At 38.1% G+C, this 24072-nt stretch overlaps 1 protein-coding gene across 15 annotated transcripts in view; it reads right to left on the reverse strand.

Annotated features, from left to right (window-relative positions):
- TUT7 (terminal uridylyl transferase 7) overlaps positions 1-24072 on the reverse strand; it is a 59016-nt gene that overhangs the window by 24998 nt on the left and 9946 nt on the right. For all 15 annotated transcript variants that reach the window (XM_025281981.3, XM_025281982.3, XM_025281979.3 and 12 more), the window contains exons 7-17: positions 22578-22629; positions 21532-21601; positions 20620-20746; positions 19135-19254; positions 12124-12276; positions 8522-8702; positions 6027-7123; positions 5527-5677; positions 4360-4446; positions 3711-3811; positions 1898-1955 (exon numbers count right to left, since the gene is read on the reverse strand). In XM_025281981.3, coding sequence (XP_025137766.3) covers positions 1898-1955; positions 3711-3811; positions 4360-4446; positions 5527-5677; positions 6027-7123; positions 8522-8702; positions 12124-12276; positions 19135-19254; positions 20620-20746; positions 21532-21601; positions 22578-22629 — 2197 coding nt within the window. The remainder of the gene's footprint in view (positions 1-1897; positions 1956-3710; positions 3812-4359; positions 4447-5526; positions 5678-6026; positions 7124-8521; positions 8703-12123; positions 12277-19134; positions 19255-20619; positions 20747-21531; positions 21602-22577; positions 22630-24072) is intronic.

The following is a 24072-nucleotide window of genomic DNA, read 5'->3' on the forward strand; positions in this document are numbered from 1 at the left end:
GATCACTGGCATCTGGTTAAGATCCTTCTGCCCTGTCCTTTAGACTGTATCTTCCCTAAGAGCATACCAGCTGCCTAAAAAGTTCTGCTTTTATTGGGTTTCTTCTCTCGAACGCAGTTCACATTTTCTTACTAGTTCCCACTTGAAACTCCTCTCAAAATGTATCAATCTTCTCATTGTCCTACAAAATTGATTACAGTGATTCTCATAGTCACATCCATGCAACTTTGGAATGACTTCTCATCTTATCCTTTGCAAATCAAGTTCATCGATATCATGAGATCAGAACAAGCCCATCTCTTCCATGAACCTCCCCTACCCAACTCTTTCCCCAAATCTCTCTCTCCTCAGAAGTTATTTAATACTTATTGTAGACTCTACAAGTTATTTTAATAAATGAATACCATCATACATTATTCCATACCCTGTGAGAGTATCTTACCTTTGAGATCCGAAAGTTGTCAAAGGAAAGACCTGTAGACTTATTTTTCTATCCTACCTACATGCCCAACACAGTGCTGAGCACATAACAAACACCCAATAAAATATGTGGGAAAATTGCTTTCTTAATCATTGCTTTCTAGCTATTATACAGTTTTTGCTCCATGCAATCTGTATTACATTATAATCTGCATATAAAAGTCATTTTCAGTCTAAAAATGACCTATTTTTAACATGGTTCATTCTTAGAAAGTATAGGTTTTTTTAGGAGAAAGGGAAGTGATGTCTGCAGCTTAACCGCAAATGGTCCAGAAAAAAATTACGAGGAAGCAAGAGATAGGATGATAAATCAAATGTGGTAAAATGTTAACAACTGGTGCATCTGAACGAAGGGCAGACAGAATTCTTCGTACAATTTTTGCTGATTTCCTTTACATATGAAATTATTTCAAAATCAAAAGTCAAAACCTACCTCACTATGAAATACCTAATAGTCATGGCAACGTAGCAATCTAGTTTCTTTGCATAATCTTCAAAAACAAAAATAAAAAAGCATATAGTTTTGAGAGGTAAAATTCCCATAATGCTTATTTTAATGACCATAAAAATTATATCAAAGCACATTAAAAAAAACACTGATGCTCTAGGTTACTTTTCATTAGGAATAAAACAAAATTAAGATTTTGCCCCTGTTATTTAAAATCACATGGTATCCTCTTTAAACTTCTGGAAATCAAAAATGCAAATAAAAGGGGTACTCCAGGTGCATACTTATGTGTGCATGCCCATGCTGTGGATTTAAATCTACTTTTGACTAAGATATAAGAAAGCGTTTTATGGATGGTCCGTAGATTTAAGTTTCACAAAGGCAAGGACCACATCTTGCTCACTTTCATTTTTAACTCTTAGCACAGACGTTTGATGTACCACATTTTAAAAGACTCTCACTGTTAACAGCATCCACAGCTACCTCTGACAAAGAGAGGCAGAAGAATATGTTAATGGCATTTCAGCTTTGTGCACAATGCCAGAACCTGTACATTTTTTGCAGCTGTAAATACTTGTCCAGGGTCATGCACAACTTGCTGAACAGCTGCAAGTATAATCAATCCATCACCCCAGTCTGTAGCACTTTTCACTAAACTTCACGTCATGGCCAGCAACCTCTACCTACACTTTGATTTACACTATGTTGATAAGGCAAAATGATTCCCAAAGTTTCTTGTGTGTATAGTATACATTTTGTCATGAAATAAAACCAAAGCAACAATATGCATACAAATTATAACCAATTCCTCAGTTTTTCATACATAACCACACAGATTTGTTTCAAAGACACCAATGCTATAAATGTTATATGAGCCACTACACTGTTTCAGTCATTTGTAAATTTTAAGTATGCAAAACACTAATAAAAAAGATGAGAATATTTTTTAGATAAAGCTTATAGAGGTACCTGAATGCTTTTTGAGGACTCTTGCCAATTCTTCAATAGTTCTTACACAGTCCAACTCCTGAAACAAAAATGGCAGAGACTGAATCAAAAACAGAAGACAGGTTCTTAACCCTGTTTTGGTTTCATTTCCTCCAGAAATAACAAAATTAAATTCAAATTGTTGTATATTGATTTTTCTTTTTTAGGTGAGCATTAATCCCTACTCATAGGAATATCCTAAGGATATGGAAACCCTCATGCACCCTACTTACTAACTGCTCTTAAAAGAGCAGGAAAGGCTGAAATCAGTGTCCCCAGAAAAGTCTCTGAACCACTAAGAACTTCCAATTTCTTTCCTCTATGTGACAGAATTAATAAGAGAGAGCTTCTGTGGCCTGTCTTATTCATTCTGGGTAGATCTTCATTACAGCTTAATTAAGAGCTGATGAACTGCTTTGGGGTGTGATTAAGCTCAGATTATTTCTCCATAGGACTAGTTGAACATATAACACACAAAAAGAAAGTTATACAGCAAATATGAGTTACATTTCAAATATTTAAAAACATTTGGGCTGACCTTTTTAACATTAAGTCCTTTTGTTGGTTAGTTGGTTATATACTTACCAGAATTTGGAATTTAATTTAGAAACGCCCTCACAACTAGTTTATTAATCATGTAAAAATTCAATCTCAATGATGTATAATCATTCATATATTGGACCCAATCGTCCTTATCCACCTTATTCACCAAAGTCACACCAGATCACCTGTGGCTATTTTCTCAAATCAGATGCATCCTCAAGGGACAAAACCCTGAAACTCAGAAAAGGCATAAGAAGATCCAGAGCAACAGCAGCACCACTGATTTGGATGCGCAGCATTTGGACTACTGTTGTAAATAAAAAAGGCGATGGATTTAGTACTTCTTAAACTTTACACCTTTTCACAGTATTTTATATTTGACAAATGCCATCAAGGTTGGCAAATCTTTTCTGCCTTGTGGGCCATGTTGCAAGGACTCAACCCTGGAGTTAGAGTGAAAGCAGATGTAGACCATACATATATGAAAGGGTGTAGCTGAATGCCAATGAAACTGATATAAAAAAAAAAAACAAAACAGGCAGTAGGCTGTAGTTCACTGACTCCTGACATACACGATCCATGCTGAGGTGCACGATCTTCTGAGGCAAGGGAAATCTCATTTCTGTATTAGAGATAAGCAACCAAAGACGGACAAGTCTGTCTTGAATCCTAGCACTCTTTTATCCCTGTACCATGGGCTTCCCTGGTGGCTCAGCTGGTAAAGAATCTGCCTGCAATGCAGGAGACCTGGGTTCGATCCCTGGGTTAAGAAGATCCCCTGAAGAAAGTAAAGGCTACCCACTCCAGTATTCTGGCCTGGAGAATTCCCTGGAGTGTATAGTCCATGGGGTCACAAAGAGTCGAACACGACTGAGTGACTTTCACTTTCATCACTGTATCACACTGGCTGCCTGCTAAAACTTCACCGAAAACCTTATGTGGGTGTATTTATGCACCTGAGTCAGCCTAGTGGCTATGCCAAAGGGACATTGGAAAGGCTAGTTTGGCTTTCTAGAATTCCCAGATGTGGCTTTCATATCCAGTTTGCATTACAGGTTGGAAGCACAAGCCTTTCTACTCCTCATGCTCACCTCTAAACTTCTAATGTATTTATTTGGCCAGACTGATTGTGCCAAATGGCATACTCCATATGATATACCCTGATAAATTTGGAAAATACCATGCTGAATTGTGAATCAAGATTGTCAAAACACATGCCACAGCAAATCCAAGTTTTATGTAGTCACTGTACCTCAGCAGTTTCAAGTCCGTTAATTGTCATGCAGACATCAAGGTCACTCTGTTTGAACCCAAATCCATTTTTGGAGGAGCCAAACAAGCTCAATTTAGTTCCTGTTAGGGATACATGAAAAGTAACAACTAACCTGAGTACATTTAATTTTCTGATCAAAGCAACTCTCTTATGAATCAAAAGTACTCAGTTATTAAGTGTTCTATAATAATCTCATAATAATTATTTTCTTTTATTAACTAGTCTTTTATTATAAATTACTTCCTCTCAAAATTTACTATAAATAAATACAAGCTATAGAAGACATGAAAGATTATCAAATGTCAATTTATTCTTAGATGCAAGGCCATTTTAAGGAAAATGTGGATCACCTCAGCACATTTAATAATGTAAGCTTACTACTTTCTAAATAAATTCACTTTTTAGAGGTCTGAATCTTGACTCTCAACTAATAAATGAAGTTCACATGTATCTGCTAAGTGAAATACTACACTGCAACTGTCTTCTCTGTTGGCAAACTAGGACTGAACAGACCTAAAACCATCCTAGGAGTATCACAAAACAAAGACGCCCTGTCCCCACCGTCACTGCAAGACTGCTCTCTTATGCTCAAAATTAATGCTTTTATTAAAGCTGAACAATTATTTACCTGGAAACTCCTGCCTTATGAAATTTTCTAGGTTTTGCCGAATATGTTCACGTGCCTGATCTTCTAGAACAGTTGGAGAAAAATCCTCTGTTTAAAATAAACAGATACACTGAGAAACAAAGATTGTTCACATTCTCTGAAAAATATTTTTCAATAAACCTAATTAGCTAAAACAAACAAACAACCAAACCCTAAATTTTGTGTCTTTTCAGTAGACAGTATTAAGCAATGTACAATAAAGATGCCTTTTTCAAAGAGTCTATCACCAAGAACTGTTCCTGAGATGGAAACCAGTCTGCACAAGGGTTCTGTTCCTGGGTTTCACAGAGGCCCAGAGCCCGAAAAAGGCAGAGGGTGAACACAACAGTTTGTGAGTATGTATTTATACATATATATAAAACACATTTTATATGTGTGTGTGTCTGTGTGTATATATATATATTCACATTTTTCCCCCTAAGGAGAACTAGTAGTTTTCTTTCATCACTTACACTCTCCAAAGAGATTTAAAGAACAAATCTCTGATTAAGAACAAGTGACTTATGGCACAGACAGACATCTTAACGTGCAGTAATGTGATGTGTCATAATCTTCCACTCTTAGCAGCTGCATGCCTCTCCATCAAATGGTTTTCCTTGTAGAACTTAAACCTTGGCACACCAACATTTCCCCAAACTGATGTTCCTTAAAGGTTATTAACTAGCATTAATTAAAAAGTATTCTAAGCTCACATTTTAGAAATATTAAAGTTATTAAATAAGCTTTTTACCTAAACATTTCCAGGAGCCTTTATTATGCTAATATGCCCTGAAAATCTCTAAGGGAGGGGGCAGGATATACAGTTATTCCCCCTTGACCTTTGGAATACTTCTTGTTACTAAATACTATTAATGGCAGGTACCTAGAAAAGCATTTCAAGGAACACCAGCTGGGAAATGATAGTACTCCAATCATAAGACTTAGAAGATTCTCCTTCCCTGTCTTTCTTTAACAAGTATTTATTGCATGTCTCAAATGGAACACGATACACAGAGTACTATGGATACAATACACAATGCCAAAGACTTAGCCTGGATAATGAAGCTAATGGGTTAGTGAATTAGATTAACTCTTGAGAAAACATCAATTTAATATTTTGAAAAATAAAAAGAAATGTTAATAACTTACTGTAACACTGAATGCAAACTTGATCTAAGATATTTGAAAATTTGGGTGTTAATGGTGGCAAAGGTTCCAGCTGGATTCTTTTGAAGTCTTCAGGACAGTCCTTCTTTAGATGACCCTCTCGTTTGCATAAACTGCAAACTACTGTAGGAGACTGCAGGAAGATGGCAAAGCAAAACAAGACTTAAATAATGGAGCCTTGAATCTTTTTTCCAAAGTACACATTGTCCACCTCACATTCCAAAGGAATGAAAATATAGTGGCATGGCCACTCCAAACACACTCAGGAGAAAAAGGTAGTTATTTTGACTACCCAACAGCATTTCTTTTCTCCTCTGCAAATTCCCAAGAGATTAATGAGGGCAGTGGACCTAGTGGCTGCACTGGAGTGAACCACTACTGAGACAGGTGAGAGCCCTGGTTTAGTACATGAAAATCCAAAGTACATGCATTAAAACTCTTTCAAATCTCCTAGTTCCATGTATAGGAGTGGTACTGATTACCTTGCCTTTGGTGAAGCTGAGTTTACTAAATTCATAGAAGAAATCAGACTGGTTCACAGTTGAATTTTCCTCACATACACTTTCTTCTTTAAGGCTGATTTTATTAAGTTCCGTTAGTAGGTTTCCATCTACATGGTGTTTTCCACATTCTTTCAAGTCTTCATACTTAGCAGATCCATCTAATTCCACATCCTCTTCAGACAGGGCATCCTCATCACCTGATCCAGTGAAGGTGTTGTCTAATTCATCTCCATTAGCAATGTCATCCTCATCTTCCCTTCGGGAAATGGAGAGCCGGGGTTCTTCTTCCTCCTCCTCGTCCTCCTCTTCCTCATCAGAGTGAAGGATTCCTGATATCCGGCTCTGTCTTGAAGGGGTAAAGTGGCTTACAGCATCTCCAAGTTCATTGGTATCTTCTATGCTTTCTTCATCAACATCAGCCTTGGCATATGAAGTAGGAAATTCATCATACTCTTTAGCTATAGGATTTTTGAAGCCTTCTAGACTCAAAGTGGTATCTGTCTCCTTAGTTCCTGGGCTGCCACAGGTAACAAGCGCTCCACACTTGCTACTACTTAAAGCTTGATCATCAGCAGTCAAAGGATGCTTGCTTTCCTTTCCACTTTTTTCTTTCTTATTTTTACTTCCTGTTTCTTGATGATGTACTTCAATGTCCTTAGAGTCACCAGAACTGACTTTTGCCTTAATACAGTCAGAGTTTTCCAGGTGGACACTGATGTGTGAGTTTCCCATCTTCTCTGCTGATGGGCTTTGAAAGTTTTCAGCAGTCTCTTTAAGAGTAAGTGGCTGGGCCTTGCAGGTGTTTGCAGTTGAACTGGCAGCACCAGAACCTTGAGCCAAAACTGAGTTTTTGAGTTTATCACCTTTCGCTTGTACCTCTGGATCATGTTTTGCTATTTCTTTAGAACGTTCAGAAGTACAGCTGACAGTACTCAGAGGCTTTGGAAGGCTGGATTTCATAACTTTGTGTGGAAGAGCAAAATATTTATACGTTGTCCTTAAACAATGAAGTATATATTCAAACACAGGTTGATTATTTAGGGTCCTTGCCACATTTCTTTTTATAGAGTAGGGATCTGTAATGAAAAAAAAAAAAAAATCCACTACTTCACACATTTCTATTTTATGTTTTAAAAACCAGCCTGCTACATAGATAAAGACAAAAATAACAGTACAACTTATCATTTATCTTATGTGCTTTTTTTTAAAAACTGGGGATGGGGAGTAAGAAGATACAGTTTTAAAAACAAAAAGAAATGCTTTCTTAAACATCTGCTCTATGACGACCCATTCTATTCAGAACCATTACCCCTTCCCTACTCTGTCCTATGACTGTGGAGGTAAAAAAAAAAAAAGTCATCAGTGTGGCTCTCATGCCCTTGGGAAGCGGGGTCTTCCCTCTGGGCTCTGCTGAGTGCTCTGCCTCCCCACTCAGCCAGGCCCTGTGGTTTGTAGAGCTTACCTCCACTCTTCTGCCCTGGGAAGCCCCATCACTGAACTGGCTGGACTGAATTCAGGGGCGAGAGGGAGGCACCAGGAGGAGACACCACTTCTCTCAATCTTTTCTCCTCCCCTAGAACTCCAGCAGGTTAGGCAATTGGCCAGAAGAGCTGAGCCAGAGAAACTGCAGGGGAGGGTTTAAAAATGTGAGATCCCCATGACTGCACACAGAATTTATGCAAAATGCAAAAAACCCTCTTATGCAATATAAGGCTTGAAAAAAATCAAGCAAAAATAAGAGAATTCCATTTAGGAGGTTCTTTAAATTATTTGAAGGAGGAGAATTAAGATTTCTAGAGGGGTTCCCATCTCCTGACTTTGTAAAGCTGATAGGAGCTCGTTCATTTAGAGGAGTCTACAGGGCACACCAGTATGTCTTTCATATAATGGTTTCAAACTCATTTAAGAGCTAAGTGTTTTTAAAGAGAAAAGGTGTTTTTATGAATAAGTTCTAAATATTACTGCAGGTATTCCAAAAACAAACTCTCTCCATGGAGAGAAATTTAATGAAGAATGTTGTTTTTCATGAGAAAAGGTATCTTCCTCAACCTCTGTAAAACTAAACAACATCAATAACAATTCACGAAAGGACTGAATCTAAAGATTCAGAAACGATAACAGCGAAGAGGAAAGGGGGATTTACATGTCACTTGGAGAAGACTTTTTAAGCATTTAAAGTTATTAAGCAATTTACAAAGAAAATAAGGACACACACAGCTATTCCTTTTAGTTGCATGAATAATTATTTTTTATCACAGCACTTAAAAAACTCAGGATGAACAATTTGGTCCCTTGGAAAGATCTACTGTAATGCATGCAAGATTCTCGCTATCTACTTCATCTTTGGGGTCAGGCCTACCTTACATGTAGAAGCTGAAAAAAAGATCGAAATAAAAAAGCATGCTGTTAGACTGATACCTTAAAAAAAGGGGGTGGGGTGGGGATGGGAATTAAAGATAAATATTTTGAGATACCTTCAATGGCAATGCGTTTTTTGGGCCAATCCTTTGATTCACGAGATATCGATTCTTTGACACGGATACTTATCACTAAATCAGCCAAATTAAATTCTAAAGCATAGAATCGAAGCAATTCCACCCAGAGTTGCCCAATTGGTACTGAAGGCTGCTGTTTTGAATCAAATATTAATGGTACCTATTAACAGCAAAGAGAAAATATACAGGTTATTTCAGATGTCAGTACAATCTTAAAAATCAGAGATCTTCAAGCATCAAATTAAATATATCTGAAAAACCTTAGCAAGGATATGAATCAGCAGTCTATCTTGATAAATCACATTCTAGGTTCTATTTTGATTGTGAGGAAACAGCATTCCTTCACTGAATTCCGGGATTAAAGTTATGTTAAAACCTAGTCAGTATCATAGGAATAGACGGGCAGCACATAACCAAGCAGCACTTCTAATTTTGAAGTCTTAAGGGCCGGTGGAGAGAACTGTGCTCCACTGCTACTACTCTCAGCACTGAGTTCTCCCTGTTCCTGCCGCCAGAGGGCGCCTTTACACCGTTAAGACACAGAAATGGACTGCAGTTGTTTGCATAGAGTAGAAGGAAAAATGCTCCTCTCACTTGCTCTGAGAAGTTACATTAAGTTCATTGGTTCTTCCAGCAGCAACTGATTTTAAAGTCGAATAAATAACCCTTGATATCAGAAATTAATACAAGTTTTCCACTCACAGACTCATGATAAGATGTGACATACTGTGATATAATACAGTGGAAAGTTCAAAGGACTTAGAAAAGAAAAAGAGGGTCCAAATACTGACTTTGTCACGTCACAGGTTTTGACTGCTTTGTGACTTAGCTTCTTCATTCTTGGACTGGCAGTATAGCTCAGAAGCGAAGAGAACTGGCTTTTGAATAGTACATGCTAAGCTTTCAAATCCAGCTCTTCCATTTACTAGCTGTGTCTGATCCTGGTGATGGTATATAAGCTGTCTAAGCCTCAGTTTCCTCATCTGAACAATGAGGATCATAGTACCCACCTCATAGGGCTGTTGGGAGGACTGAGTGAGAGAGAGTCTGTTAAGAGCTTAGCACAGTGCCTGGCACACATGTTCAAAAAATGGTCGCTATCATTATCTGCAGAGTAGGGATGATACCACCTATAACACAGGATAGTTATGAGGATTAAATCAGAAACAAGGGAAAGCATCTGGTAGACTGGTTGCTATCTGTATTTTTTCATTTAGGTATAGTCTTTTTAAATACAAGAAATCCATTTATCATTGAAACCATGTCACAACTGTAAGATGCTCTTAAGAGGTAATTTAGTTCAACTCCCATATGCTACAAGAGAAGGAACTGAAACCCAACGAGTTTATGTGGCTTGTGTGGCAGAAGAACAATGTCTCCTGATCCCAGGCCAGTGCTCTTTCACCACACTATGAAATGTCAACACTGTCCAGACCTCACTTAATTTTAGAAGTGGCAGCATGATTAATCTCTCCAATTAGCATTCAAATGCGAAGATAAAAGTATTTAAGTGGTCTTTCAGCAGTAGCCTTTCCTTATAGGGTATACAAATTTGCTTCCAATTGCACTTTAGTATATTAAGCTTCAAAATAAGTGGTGTGGTCACAGATTTATTCAGTAAATCTCAACACAAAGGTTCTGTGAAATAAGTTAAAGTCATCAGGTGGATTTACAAACTAAACCAGATTAAAAATGTAGTTGTTTTGGTCCCACAAACAACAGTTGAGGACACGGAGAAACCCCCAGAAATGGAAAGTTCCATTAGATCTCACCTCTTTATCCATATATTCAACATTTCATATTGTGAAATGACTTCACAATATCATAACACGGAACTTAAGAGACCTCTGACATATGTAGACTAGTGGTACTTACATTATTGTTATTTTTTTAAAACACAGAACACTGTATTTTTCAAATAAAGTAAGACTAGTAGCTAGCATTTACTAAATGCTTACCATATACATTTCATGGGAAATAGATGGGGAAACAGTAGAAACAGGGTCAGACTTTATTTTTTTGGGCTCCAAAATCACTGCAGATGGTGACTGCAGCCATGAAATTAAAAGATGCTTACTCCTTGGAAGAAAAGTTATGACCAACCTAGATAGCATATTGAAAAGCAGAGACATTAACTGGCCAACAAAGGTCCGTCTAGTCAAGGCTATGGTTTTTCCAGTGGTCATGTATGGATGTGAGAGTTGGACTGTAAAGAAAGCTGAACGCCAAACAATTGATGCTTTTGAACTGTGGTGTTGGAGAAGAGTCTTGAGAGTCCCTTGGACTGCAAGGAGATGCAACCAGTCCATTCTCCAGGAGATCAGCCCTGGGTGTTCTTTGGAAGGAATGATGCTCAAGCTGAAAACTCCAGTACTTTGCCCACCTCATGCAAAGAGCTGACTCATTGGAAAAGACTCTGATGCTGGGAGGGATTAGAGGCAGGAGGAAAAGGGGACAACAGAGGATGAGATGGCTGGATGGCATCACTGACTCAATGGAAGTGAGTTTAAGTGAACTCTGGGAGTTGGTGATGGACAGGGAGGCCTGGTGTGCTGCGATTCATGGGGTGGCAAAGAGTCGGACATGACTGAGCGACTGAACTGAACTGAACTGAACTACCATATGCTCGGCACTGAGTTAAGCATTCTATACATTGATGACCCTATGAGAAGGTACCAATATCATCTCCATTTACAGGTGAGGAAACTGGGACACAGAAAGATTAAATCACCTGCCCAAAGACACATAGCTAGAAGTGGGTGAGCTGGGATACAAATTCAAATATTCTGGCTCCATAGTCTGTGCTCTTAGCCAACACTGGAACCCCACACAGACAAATGACACAAATGGTGTGTTCTGGTGGCAGCTCAGGTAGGTGCCACCACCACCATTCTCTTCCCCTCAACAAAACCAAGAATATGTGATTCACCAATATCTCCCCATTTTAGGCCAGAGTAAACAAGAGCTACAGGAGTGACATGACCTGTTTGTGAAGAGCTGGGATTAGAATCCGAGTCTCAGAGGTATTTTGTGGATATTACTGTCATTTTATCCCAAAGGGATATGGGAAAGCTCATGGAGTCAAGGACTGTTTACCAATTTGGGTCAGAATCCTACTGTTATGTTGCTTAGATTTTTGTTTGAAATTCTAATGACAGCTTGTTCCTTGTTCATAAATTCTCCTTCTCACTACTAACTGTATGAGTAAGGACAAGTATACTAGCATAGGCTTATTCACTGTTATTTTAGCAATTTGAGGTTAGTTAACTTTTCTTATATTTAAACCTCATAATATAACCTAAGACCTAAGCTCTTGCAGGATAGATAGGAACTTATTTTTGAATTCTCAGCCTCTTTCATAGCACCTTACACAGAGAAGAAACCACGTAACTGTGGATTCAATGATTTGCAATTTTACCTTTTATTCCTTGTCTATTCAAAGAACTGAACAGACTTGAAATTACACAGTTATGAAATAATTAAAGATAGTTGAGAAAAGAAAGGAAGACTAACACATAAACTCCACAATTAACAACTGAATTAAAAATAAATGGTAAGACCAGACATGAGAGAGAACAGACCTGTCCCCTTTTAATGGCCATTTCCTTTGGTGCCTCCTCTTTTGTTGAGTCCACATCCCCTGCAACATTATCAGTGTATTCCCAGACCACAGAGTCTTTCTCAATTTCTTTAAGGTTGAAGTTTCCTAATTTGTTTAGTGAGAATCCTTCAATCTAGGAAAAATTAAACACACATTATAAGGCAGAAATGATTTTTAAAACAATCACAGCATAAATCCTGGAAGACATGAAAAGTAACACAGTTCACTGAAAATATGAAAGGCATCTTTTATCAAAAGATTATCTTTGAGACATCTGTAAATTTAAAGAGAAAAATTCAAGGTTTTGATTTGCAAAAGAAATGGTGATTTTGGGAAATAGTGAAGTGAAAGTTGCTCAGGCATGTCCAATTTTTTGCAACCCCCATGGACTATACAGTCTATGGAATTCTCCAGGCCAGAACACCTGAGTAGGTAGCATTTCCCTTCTCCAGGGGATCTTCCTAACCCAGGTCTTGGGCATTGCAGGTGGATTCTTTACCAGCTGAGCCACAATGGAAGACCTTTTGGAAATAATTTTTTAGTAAATAGTCTAAGAGACCACGGCCTAGGCCTAAGGCCATGGTTCTGGTGTAAAACCACCTAGGCCCAAACCTCACTCTCTTAGGCACTAGCTGTGACACCTTCAGTAAGGTCCTTGTTTTATGTCTCAGGTTCTTGTAAAAAGGGCTAACACTAGCATCTCCTTAATGGGACAGTTAAGGAAAAAATAATGGACATAAAGCATTTAGACAGGGCATGGCATACAGTAAGTGCTCAATAAACATAAAGCATTTCTTTGGACATGGTTAAGATGCTTAAGAAAACCATAGGCTCAAAAGGTCTAAGAAATGTGGAACAAACGTGAACAGATTTCTTTACTGTAGGTATAGTGGGATTTTTCACAGCCTTTAAACATGCTAACGTACATAATGAATTATGGGTTAGGGTATGACTGTGGTAGCCTGATTCTCCAATGTATTTTCACATTAAATGGACAACTTCTGTGGTTTACCTGACAGAACAATCCTAAAACGTGACATCATGTCGCTCCCCTGCTCAAAAAAATTTCCTTCTAACTCAGGATGAAATGTGGTCTTTTCTAGGGCCTAGGTGGTGCTTCCCAGGTGGCTCAGTAGTAAAAAAAGAGTTCATCTGAAATGCAGATGTGGGTTCAATCCTGGGGCTGGGAAGATCCCTGGGGGGAGGAAATGACAACCCACTCCAGCATTCTTGCCTAGGATATCCCAGACAGTGGAGTCTATAACCCTTAGTAATTGTTCTGCAACTCTTAGATATTCCGTTCTATTTCTTATTCATTCTTTTCTTCGTCCTTGCTTTTCAGTTTAAGAAGTTTCTACTGAGTAAAGTTTACTGATTTTTTTTTCCTCTAGAGCCCTAAACATATTAAGTCTTATTGTTAAAATTCCTGGTGAAATAATTCCAATGCTTGCTGTTTCTTCAAACCTATGACTTTGCCTTTTAGTACGCCTTATAATTTTTTTGTTGAAAGCTGCGTAAAACCCTGTGGTGTGAGGTTTTTTTCCTTTATCTGGCTGGAGTCAGGCAATGTACTGTTTGTTGCAGCTGTAGACATCAAGGGGCTATAACTTCTGTTGGTATCCTTGTTTTTGTCTGCTCTACTGTTTTTGGGTTTCCCAAGAGACTTCTTAAATGAACTCATTCTACTGTAACCTCATTATTATACAGGAGGCCGAATGATGCTGCAGTGATCTGTGAAGAGAGGGGAGATATCCTACAGTTCTATGATGTCTCAGTCTTTTAGTGAGACTGTGATCCTGGGCTCAACCGTCACTTCGTGTTTCTTAGTAGTCCTGCCAATCTGAGGTGAGACAGGGAACAACAGAATGTTGGAGTCGGGTATTTTTCCTTGCCCCAGGTCAGTCAGGCCCTGATAAATCTCAAGGTGGTTCAGTTCAGATTAGTTGCTTAGTTGTGTTCGACTCTTTGTGACCCCATGGACTGCAGCACACCAGGCTTCCCTATGCATCCCAACTCCTAGAGCTTGCTCAAACTCATGTCCCTTGAGTCGGTAATGGCATCCAACCATCTCATCCTCTGTCATCCCCTTCTCCTCCAGCCTTCAATCTTTCCAGCATCAGGGTCTTTTCCATTGAGTCAGCTCTTCACAACAGGTGGCCAAAGTACTGGAGTTTCAGCTTCAGCCTAGTCCTTCCAATGTATATTCAGGACTGATTTCCTTTAGGATCTCCTAGCAGTCAAGGAACTCTCAAGTCTTCTCCAACACCACAGTTCAAAAGCTTTAATTTGGCGCTGCTCAGCTTTCTTTATAGTCCAACTCTCACATCCACGCAAGACTACTGGAAAAACCATAACTTTGACTAGATGGACCTTTGTTGGCCAAGTAATGTCTCTGCCTTTTAATATGCTATCCAGGTTGGTCACAGCTTTTCTTCCAAGGAGCAAGCGTCTTTTAATTTCATGGCTGCAGTCACCATCTGCAGTGATTTTCGAGCCCCCCAAAATAAAGTCTCTTACTGCTTACATTGTTTTCCCATCTATTTGCCATGAAGTGATGGGACCAGATGCCATGATCTTAGTTTTCTGAATGTTGAGCTTTAAACCAACTTTTTCACTCTCCTCTTTCACTTTCATCAAGAGGCTCTTAGTTCTTCTTTGCTTTCTGCCATAAGGGTGGTGTCATCTCCATATCTGAGGTTATTGATATTTCTCCCAGCAATCTTGATTCCAGTTTGTGCTTCATCCAGCCTAGCATTTTGTATGATATACTCTGCATATAAGTTAAATAAACAGGGTGACAATATACATCCTTGACGTACTCCTTTCCCAACTTGGAACCAGTCCATTGTTCCATATCTGGTTCTAACTGTTGTTTCTTGACCTGCAACAGATTTCTAAGGAGGCAGGTAAGGTGGTCTGGTTTTCCCAATCTCTTTAAGAATTTTCCAGTTTGTTGTGATCCACACAAAAGCTCTGGCATAGTCAATAAAACAGAAGTAGATGTTTTTCTGGAACTCTCTTGCTGTTTTGATGATCCAGTAGATGTTGGCCATCTGATCTCTGGTTCCTCTGCCTTTTCTAAATGCAGCTTGAACATCTGGAAGTTCACAGTTCACATACTGTTGAAGTCTGGCTTGCAGAGTTTTGAGCATTACTTTGTTAGTGTGTGAGATGAGTGCGATTGTGGGGTTGTTTGAACATTCTTTGGCATTGCCTTTTTTTGGGACTGGTATGAAAACTGACCTTTTCTAGTCCTGTGGCCACTGCTGAGTTTTCCAAATTGGCTGGCATATTGAGTTCAGCACTTTACAAGGAGGTTCAGTTCAGTTCAGTTGCTCAGTCATGTTCGACTCTTTGTGATCCCATGGACTGCAGCACACCAGGTCTCCCTGTCCATCACCAACTCCGGGAGTTTACTCAAACTCACGTCCATTGAGTCGGTGATGCCATCCAACCATCTCATCCTCTGTCATCCCCTTCTCCTCCTGCCCTCAATCTTTCCCAGCATCAGGGTCTTTTCAAATGAGTCAGCTCTTCACATCAGGTGGCCAAAGTATTGGAGTTTCAGCTTCAACATCAGTCCTTCCAATGAACACTCAGGACTGATCTCCTTGCAGTCCAAGAGACTCTCAAGAGTCTTCTCCAACACCACGGTTCAAAAGCATCAATTCTTCGGCGCTCAGCTTTCTTTATAGTCCAACTTGGCTCTGGTAAAATTGTTTCCCTTGAGGGCAGGCTTTTACCTAAGACAGCAGAATGTTCTAGGCAATGTCAAATTGACAACCTATTTCCTGGATAGAGGATTTTTCCTGGATCTTTACCCTGAGAACCTGGTGGGTATTTCTGGAGATAAAACTCATGAAATGAGCACCCTATTAATGGGCCCCCTGCTGTTTTCCCACTTTCACACTTATCCAAACTGAACTTCCAGAATCACAGTTTTTTTTTAGCCTGGTAGTCATTCCAGTGGCAGGATTCTGTTCCTGGGTTTCTGCTCTGACAAGTTATATACCTGCCTGTCTCTCCAATTTGGGGGCCAGTGGTTTTCTCCATGACCCCACTTCTCTGAAGGATCTAATAAGAGTTGTTGATTTTCAGCATGCTTAGCTTTTTTCTTTTTGTGAGGATGGAGTGATGACTTCCAAGATCCTTATATGGTGCACTGGATTGATCAACAATCAGTCAGAGATGTGCTGAGTTGCCAGAAAGAATTAAGGGTTCCACTTCTCTGTATTTTCCCTCTTTGTTCTTTTTCCCTTTATTATTTGGTGGCCCAAGGTCCTCTGCCCAGAAAGAGGAATGGGTTTTCTACTAGTAAAGCCTTTAGGGTAAAGCCACTGAAAAACAGGAACTCACTCTGTGTTGGTCATTTGCTTAATTTTTGGCTTCTCTCTAAAGTCTGTCTGAGTTTTTCAGTCTCCAGAGCCTTCAGGTTGTTTTTTTATGTGTTTTGTTGAGAATTTACAGCTGTTATTTCCAGAAGGATCACTTGTTTAGGAGTTCAAGCCTCCACCCAATAAGAGGAACTTGACTTTCTACTGAAGGAGAAAAGGACCACATCTGTTCTCCTACCTTGTTCTAGGAGTTCCACATTCATGATCTCATTTCAAAATTTCTCAGATGAGTCTTTCCCCAAGGCTCAGAGATTAAACAACTTGCTCAAGGTTATAAGGATTTTAGTGGCAAATCCTGGGTGACTCTCAGGGCTGGCAAACTTTTAACACTTGACGCTACTCTTCTTTCTACTGTATTATCTGGCATTCTTAAAGTGAAAATAATTGTTTCCTAAGGGTTAACTTTATATAATCTAAAATAAGAACAATTCAAAAAAAATTTACTAGGAGACTAGTAAAATATTGTTGTAGGGAATAAAAGAAGCTAAGAAGACAGGGTTACAGCTAGTCATCATTCACAACTCACATATCAGTATCAAATGATAATAAAACGGAAATTTTAATTGGGAGTAAAAGGTCAGAGAGACAGTCTCCAACATGAAAGAGATCTGAGTAGGTTGGGAGAAAATGGCCAAAAGATTTTTGAAAACACAGATCAGAGCACAGAAATATGATACTCTAAACTTCTTGACAAAGAATCTAATATTATTCACCCATGTATTACTTTCAGGGCTTAGTACAATGACTAACATACAGAGTGATTTAAAGATTTTGAAGAAGTTAACAGTTTGGATACTTTCATATACATAATTTTGAGGTTTTCAGTAGATTTTCTACAGAAACAGTGATAAAAAATATTTGGCATGAACAAGGCACTGAATTTCTTTTCTGTCACTTGCTGTATATTTTTGATTAATATTCTAGCAGAAACCAGCACACCGATACCTGACTAGTTTAAAAAGGTGAAAACTAAGATCACTTTGGCTCAGGCAGTAGTCTGCCTTATTTGATATATACAGTTCAATCCAGTGTTTGACCACTATATACTTGTTTTTGTCATTAAATTTTCAATAAATAAATGGCATAATCAAAACCAAATTCTGTCATCTTAGAGAACTTCTAGTATTACTGCCAAGGAAATAATACACTTGGCTATAGACAAGGTATTCAGGCTTCTCTTAAGCAAACCCTGAGGAGATTACCATCACCAGAAGAGAAATGCTTTTTTTCCTGCATCTTCACATCAGTGACAGATGCCCACTTCAGAGATGATGAAGACACAAGAAAAGGCAGATTTCACTAAGACAGCAGTGATATGGCAACACAGACAACCTCTTCTCTGGCCTTTTTTTTGGTCCAGGAGTCCAACTGGTTTGGTTGTATCTTAAACTCCTATCTCTCTTGGATCAAAGTGAAAAGAAAACTTCAAAGACTTTTTCAAAGACTTTCATATCAGACTTAGGTCTGATGAAAAGGGTTATTTGTCAACTAAGGGTTGACTTTGTTCTCTGACCCTTTTTTTCACCAGAACAGACTAGAAAGGATACCCTGAATTTTTTCATTTCAGTACCACAAGCACAAGGAGAACTCCCTTTAGGCAACTGGGTCGCAGCATAGCAGACTGCAATTCCTAAAGCCAGGACAGTGTTTCTGCTTCAGCCTTTGTTCTCAGGGCCTGCCTGATAAAGGTCCTTGCTTAATTCTCAACATATTTAGTGTAAAGAAAAAAATTATATACATAATATCCATAATTAAGAACTATGGCTGTGGAACATCTCCTCCTTAAATGATGAGAATCCTGCATATGGTAAGAAGACAAGTAGTTAAAATATTGGATGTATCACAGTAAGCTTTTACCAAGTGAGGCTTTCTATAAAATAAGGATACACATAAGACTTTTATGAAGGAATTTTACCTAGGGATTAAAAGTGAGGCATTTCAAGAGAATGAAAATAACCTCATTTTGACTTTGAGATGGCTCCTTCTTAAATCTTACTACTTGAATAAATCAGCTCAACTTTAATTTATCCAGAAAGAAAGAGTGGTCACCTTACTGAAGTCTTTTTCATCTTAAAGATTACAGCAAAATATTATTTAAGAAGTGACTTATAAGTTCTGCATCTTGTAGTATGAGTAGCAATCTCAGCACTTACATTTTCTTTTGTTTCACAGGGTAGAAAGAGAACAAAAAGACCAGTAAAAGAAAGTGAGAGCCAACTGAATGCTTTCTATGGTCTGTCTGGAGGTGATACATAAATTCAAGTATCAAATTATAAAACTGTACCCAAATAAAATGTGTAGCAAATGATAATGTAGGTTCATATTCTCTTGTCTGTAAACCTCAAGATCATGTGCTCCATAAATTTTAAGTTTCTTCAGTTTAGAAAAGTAACAGTCTCCCTAGCAGAGTATATGGCAGCATCTTGTAGCCAAATACATTAATATTTCAGTATTGAGAGGCATCAATTTTCACAATAATAGGATAAATAAATTCATGTCAGTTCTGGTTAGGTTTTTAGACTTTGAAATTACGCACAAGGGATTGTGGCCCCATAATAAAATCAATATTGGATACAAAAGCAAAAAATGTTTTATACCCATGATCCTAGATAAACAGGCAGAAGGGGTTCTTTCCTCTGTTGAAGAAAGAAAATGGCCATCAGAGCAAACACATAAGGTGGTAAACCTCCTTCTTCAGGGCGATCTATACTGCAAAGCTACAAATGAGAGAAAAGAGGATAAGCATTCTTTTGTACCAGCTTGTCATTTATGCAATCCGGTCTAAAATCTGTTAATTCATTTCCATTTATCACGTGATTTACTCTTCAAAATGAAACTCCACAATGACAAAATACCCAACTTCCTTATACTTGTGTTGTAAACACATATTGTGGTTTTCAGTGACAGTTCCACTTCAAATTTTTCATTTTGTTAACTAAACTCACTTGTGAAAGGCTCTAAAAATCTATTTATTTTTTGATATCCACGGTAAATCCATTCACTTGGTTCAAAAACTTGTTAAGTCAAAATAATGATTCGTAAAATAAACGTAAGCCAACTGGCTTTGCTCAGTTTAATGGCCCCCTCATGCTTAGCTGCTACCTCGAAAATGCATGCTTTGGTCAGAAACATAATTAGAGGAAAGAAAGCAGGCAAACCAATTAGCACTAGCAGAAAATAACAACTTAGTGATGAAGCAGGAGGCTGCTTTCAAAGCACATCATATTGTGATTACCAATTCACTCAATTAAGAGTGGGGCATCCTCTGTCCCTGTTGCATCTTTGAGTCAAGCAACAGGAATTATGTATTGTCACTGCCATGTCCTAATCCATAAAGCCTTTGGCTTTTTTCTACACAGAATCTCAAGTTTATAATCGTGATGGGACCTTACATTTTGGAGAAACGTTAGATACTCTCGTGTTCACCTGAGCATTTCATTAGGATACCATGTTTAAAATACTGTAGAAATGTAAAGCAAGATTAGATAGTGGCTTTCATTTTTTGGGAGTCTTTGGGTATATTATTGGGGCTTCCCAGGTGGCTCAGTGGTAAAGAATCCACCTGCCAATACAGGAGATGCAGGTTAGATCCCTGGGTTGGGAAGATACTTTGGAGAGGGACATGGCAACCCACTCCAGTATTCTTGTCAAGATTCCACGGACTGAGGAGCCTGGAGGGTTGCAGTCCATGGGGTCGCAAAGAGTCAACATGACTGACTAAGCATGGGTTTATTACTGGATGGTATGAGAGACTTTATCTCAATTCTCCTGTATCTGAGACTCACTTCAGGAAACTAGTTAAAATGTAAACTTGTAGGCTATAACTCAGATTTGACCTACAAATCTAATTTTTAGTAAGTATCATAAATCATTGATCTTTTGAACAATATGCTATAGTCAAACAGAAACAGTATGTTTTTCTTTCTATATATATTAAAATTTCTAATACTCAGATGCCAACTCTCTTGATGTCTATAAATATGCATCCAAACATTTAAGATTAAATGAACCATGTAAAAATCAAAATGTACTGCTTAGGCATACGTAGAATGTATTCATTCATTTAAAGAACTCAAACCTACCTTTGCCCAGTACCTAAATGCAATCACCAGAGGAACCAGCTTTGATTCTAGTTTTCCAAGGGCAGTTAAATGATTTGTTGTCAGACAAGCATTTTCATTTCCTGCACTCACTTTACAAAGAAGACCACTGGTGGGGGGTAGAGGGTGACAATGGGAAGGAAAAAGAGAAAGATAAAGTGTTATACAGGTATCAGGTTTCTTTTACACTACTACCAACTAATTTACACTGAAAATAAATACCTTAAAAATGAAAATAAAAAACTCATTAAACCCTTATGGGTCATTTAAATAACTGGCTTTAAAAAGACAGGGCAGCTATTTTCTGGGTAAACTTTTTTTTTTAAGAACTAAAACTGTCACATTTTCTTATATTAAAACAGTTTTTAGGGGGAAATGCAAAGAAGTGTAAAATGTTTCAAACGGGAGTATGAATTCATCTTAGTAGGAGCAAAAGTGTTTTCCCTAGCTAGAGGAATCTGCTTGATGGTGACTGATTACAGCCTACAAACCACCCATCTACAGTGGGAATGGGAGTGTTTCCAGATGGAGAGAGAGAGCTGGGTGAAGTCATACCAACTGTTTTCAGTACTGTTTAAAATGCTGCTAAAAAGAATGGCAAATAAAGGTGATCAGAGCAAGTAACTATTTGATAGTTTTTTAATTTTTTTACTGAAATGGATCAAAATGCTTCCTTTTTATATTTTTTCCTTTTAAGTACTTTTCTTCTTTTTAAGATAAAACACTTTTTCCTCTTGGGTTAAACACCAACAGTAGAGGGAGAAAGCTAATAGTAAGCTTATGAAATTAACCACACAGGAGCTTGTAATTCTAGAAACTGGACATTAAGATGTAGTAAAGTACAAGTGCTTTTGGCAAGCTGATACTTAATAAACAGCTTAAAAAGACAGAGACCTTTGCTTTTCTCTGCACACCACCACTGGCACCCGAGCATGGAAATCTGCATCAACATCAATAAAAGAGTCTGGAAAAAGAAAAGAATATTACACAGATTAGTTAATTAAGCCTTTGTATAAAAGCACAATTAGATAAAGTACAAGTACCAGCTGTGCATCATCTGTTGGGTCTTTCAAAAGACCATTATGAAATAAAGCTCTTAAGAGATGATTATGAAATAAAAATGACTTGAAAAGGAAAAAGTATTCTACTCAAGAATCAAGTAATCACATTAATTTAAAACCCTTATTTTACAAAATTAATGTCTGATTAGAAATGGCTACATTATTGAACTAGAACATTTAAATGTTATGTCAGTTAACATAATTATAAATACGGATAGGACAATAAAAAACAAAACTGCTGCAAAAGCTACTAAAACATGTGGCGTCAAAATACATACTGACTGAACTAAGAAGAAAAGTTTAAACGTTTCATTCAGTCAAAACAAAAAGGATGGGAAAGACTAATTCAGGGATGAGACAATTTAACCAGGCCTATGGAAAGCACACAAGCTGTCAAGTCCCAGTTGGACATTACTTTGGACATATGATAACATACCTAGGAACAATTATTTGCTGATTCATTAATCTGAGTTGAGTCACACTATTTATTATTCATAAAGTATTAATTTGAGCCATGGAATATAGATGAACATCCTTTAGTTTTAACCTCAAGAGTAAATTTTACATATTTTGACTCTTATCAGTCTTAGGCTAGGGCCTGTATAATCTTTACAAATTGTGACATTATCACCAAGCAAAAAGCTTTACTTACAAAATACTTATTCTGCATAGTAGAACAACTGCATAGTAGAACAAGACTCCAATTAACCTGCTAATAATTCATGGGCATTTGCTTTAGTTTTTTTATTGGCTATTACTCATATAAGTAAATCAAAAAACATGACTTCCTATTTTCAAAGCTTGAGAAATAAGATATATTTAAATTACAGACAAAAAAAAAAAAATTAACAACAAAATTTGGAAAGAATTTGGCCTTACCATTGTTATTTAAACATTCTTGGACAAGTAAGAGAACATCTGGCTGAGACATCTAGGAAATAAATCAATGAATACATCAAATAATTCATAAGTACTTTGGCATCACTGAGATAATACACAGTCATCTGAATTTACCCAAATGCCTCTCCAAACTAGAAAGCACCTTACTACCTGAGTAAAGGAACTAATCATTATGCTATGTGCACACAGTCAGACACAGAGAGATGAGCACTGAAAGATGATGACTGTGGGTAAAAAGAGACTGACTACTCAGTTAACTCCTGATTCACTAATTCCTGAGTTAATTAGCCTCTTAGCAAATCTCCCAAGTTGTGGCTGCTGCTGCTAAGTCGCTTCAGTCGTGTCCGACTCTGTGCGACACGAGATGGTAGCCCACCAGGCTCCCCCGTCCCTGGGATTCTCCAGGCAAGAACACTGGAGTGGGTTGCCATTTCCTTCTCCAATGCATGAAAGTGAAGTCACTCAGTTGTGTCCAAATCTTTGCAACCCCATGGACTGCAGCCTACCAGGCTCCTCCGTCCATGGGATTCTCCAGGCAAGAGTACTGGAGTGGGGTACCATTGCCTTCTCTGAAGTTGTGGCTAGAAGCTGTCAAACTGTTAATACTATACTATTATTCTGTGAGACTACTTCAAAAAATTGCTTACTGTCTTGCCTTTCTCTAATCCTTGCTACACAGGGAACCAAAACCACTTAAAACCATGCATTAGATCCAGTTCTGACCCTCCTTAAAAACTCTGTCTGGCTACTTAATGCCCTTAGGCCAAAATGAAATTCCAGCTTCCCCTATTTTGGGATCCAGGCTACATCTCTATCCTAATCTTATGCTCCTCTTTCTCTAGGTCCCTTCACAGCCCTAACAATTTTCCCTTTAACTCCCTGAACAGGCCATGCTTAATGCCTGCAAATGATGTGCCCTCAAGCCAAAACACTCCTTCACTCTCTCCATCCCTTTTCATCTTTCAGAGTTCAGCTTAAATGTTATCCATTCAAAGGGGCTTCAGGACTGCTTGTATTCTGTCACAGAACCTTGTTTTCCTGAATTGCTCTTATTATAATAAATTATCTATACATAATTACTTATCTCCTTCACTAGGTATGAATTTCATGAAGAAGCAATCATATTTTTTTTGTCCTCTAGAACCTAGTATAGTGCCTGGCATATCACACAGACTCAAAGAATGAATGACATGAAATCAAAATAACTGCCATGCTGGTAAAATACTAATTAGAATTTAAGATTAAAAGAAAAGTAAAATCTTGGTCAACTGACCAGGTAGCTATAGCAATTGGGAATGGCAAGGATTGAGAGAGTGTGAAACAGAAAATCTGGGGGAGGAGGTCAGAAATCTTTATTTCTATTTTTAAGCAGTAACCCAAGTAAATGGGCATAAACCATTTGCAAACTGGCCTGCAGGAACCACCAGTAAGTAAATGAATAACCTATTAAAGTGCCTTCCAGTTTTAAAGTTCT

Source organism: Bubalus bubalis, chromosome 3, assembly GCF_019923935.1.
Source record: "Bubalus bubalis isolate 160015118507 breed Murrah chromosome 3, NDDB_SH_1, whole genome shotgun sequence".
NCBI lineage: Eukaryota > Metazoa > Chordata > Mammalia > Artiodactyla > Bovidae > Bubalus > Bubalus bubalis.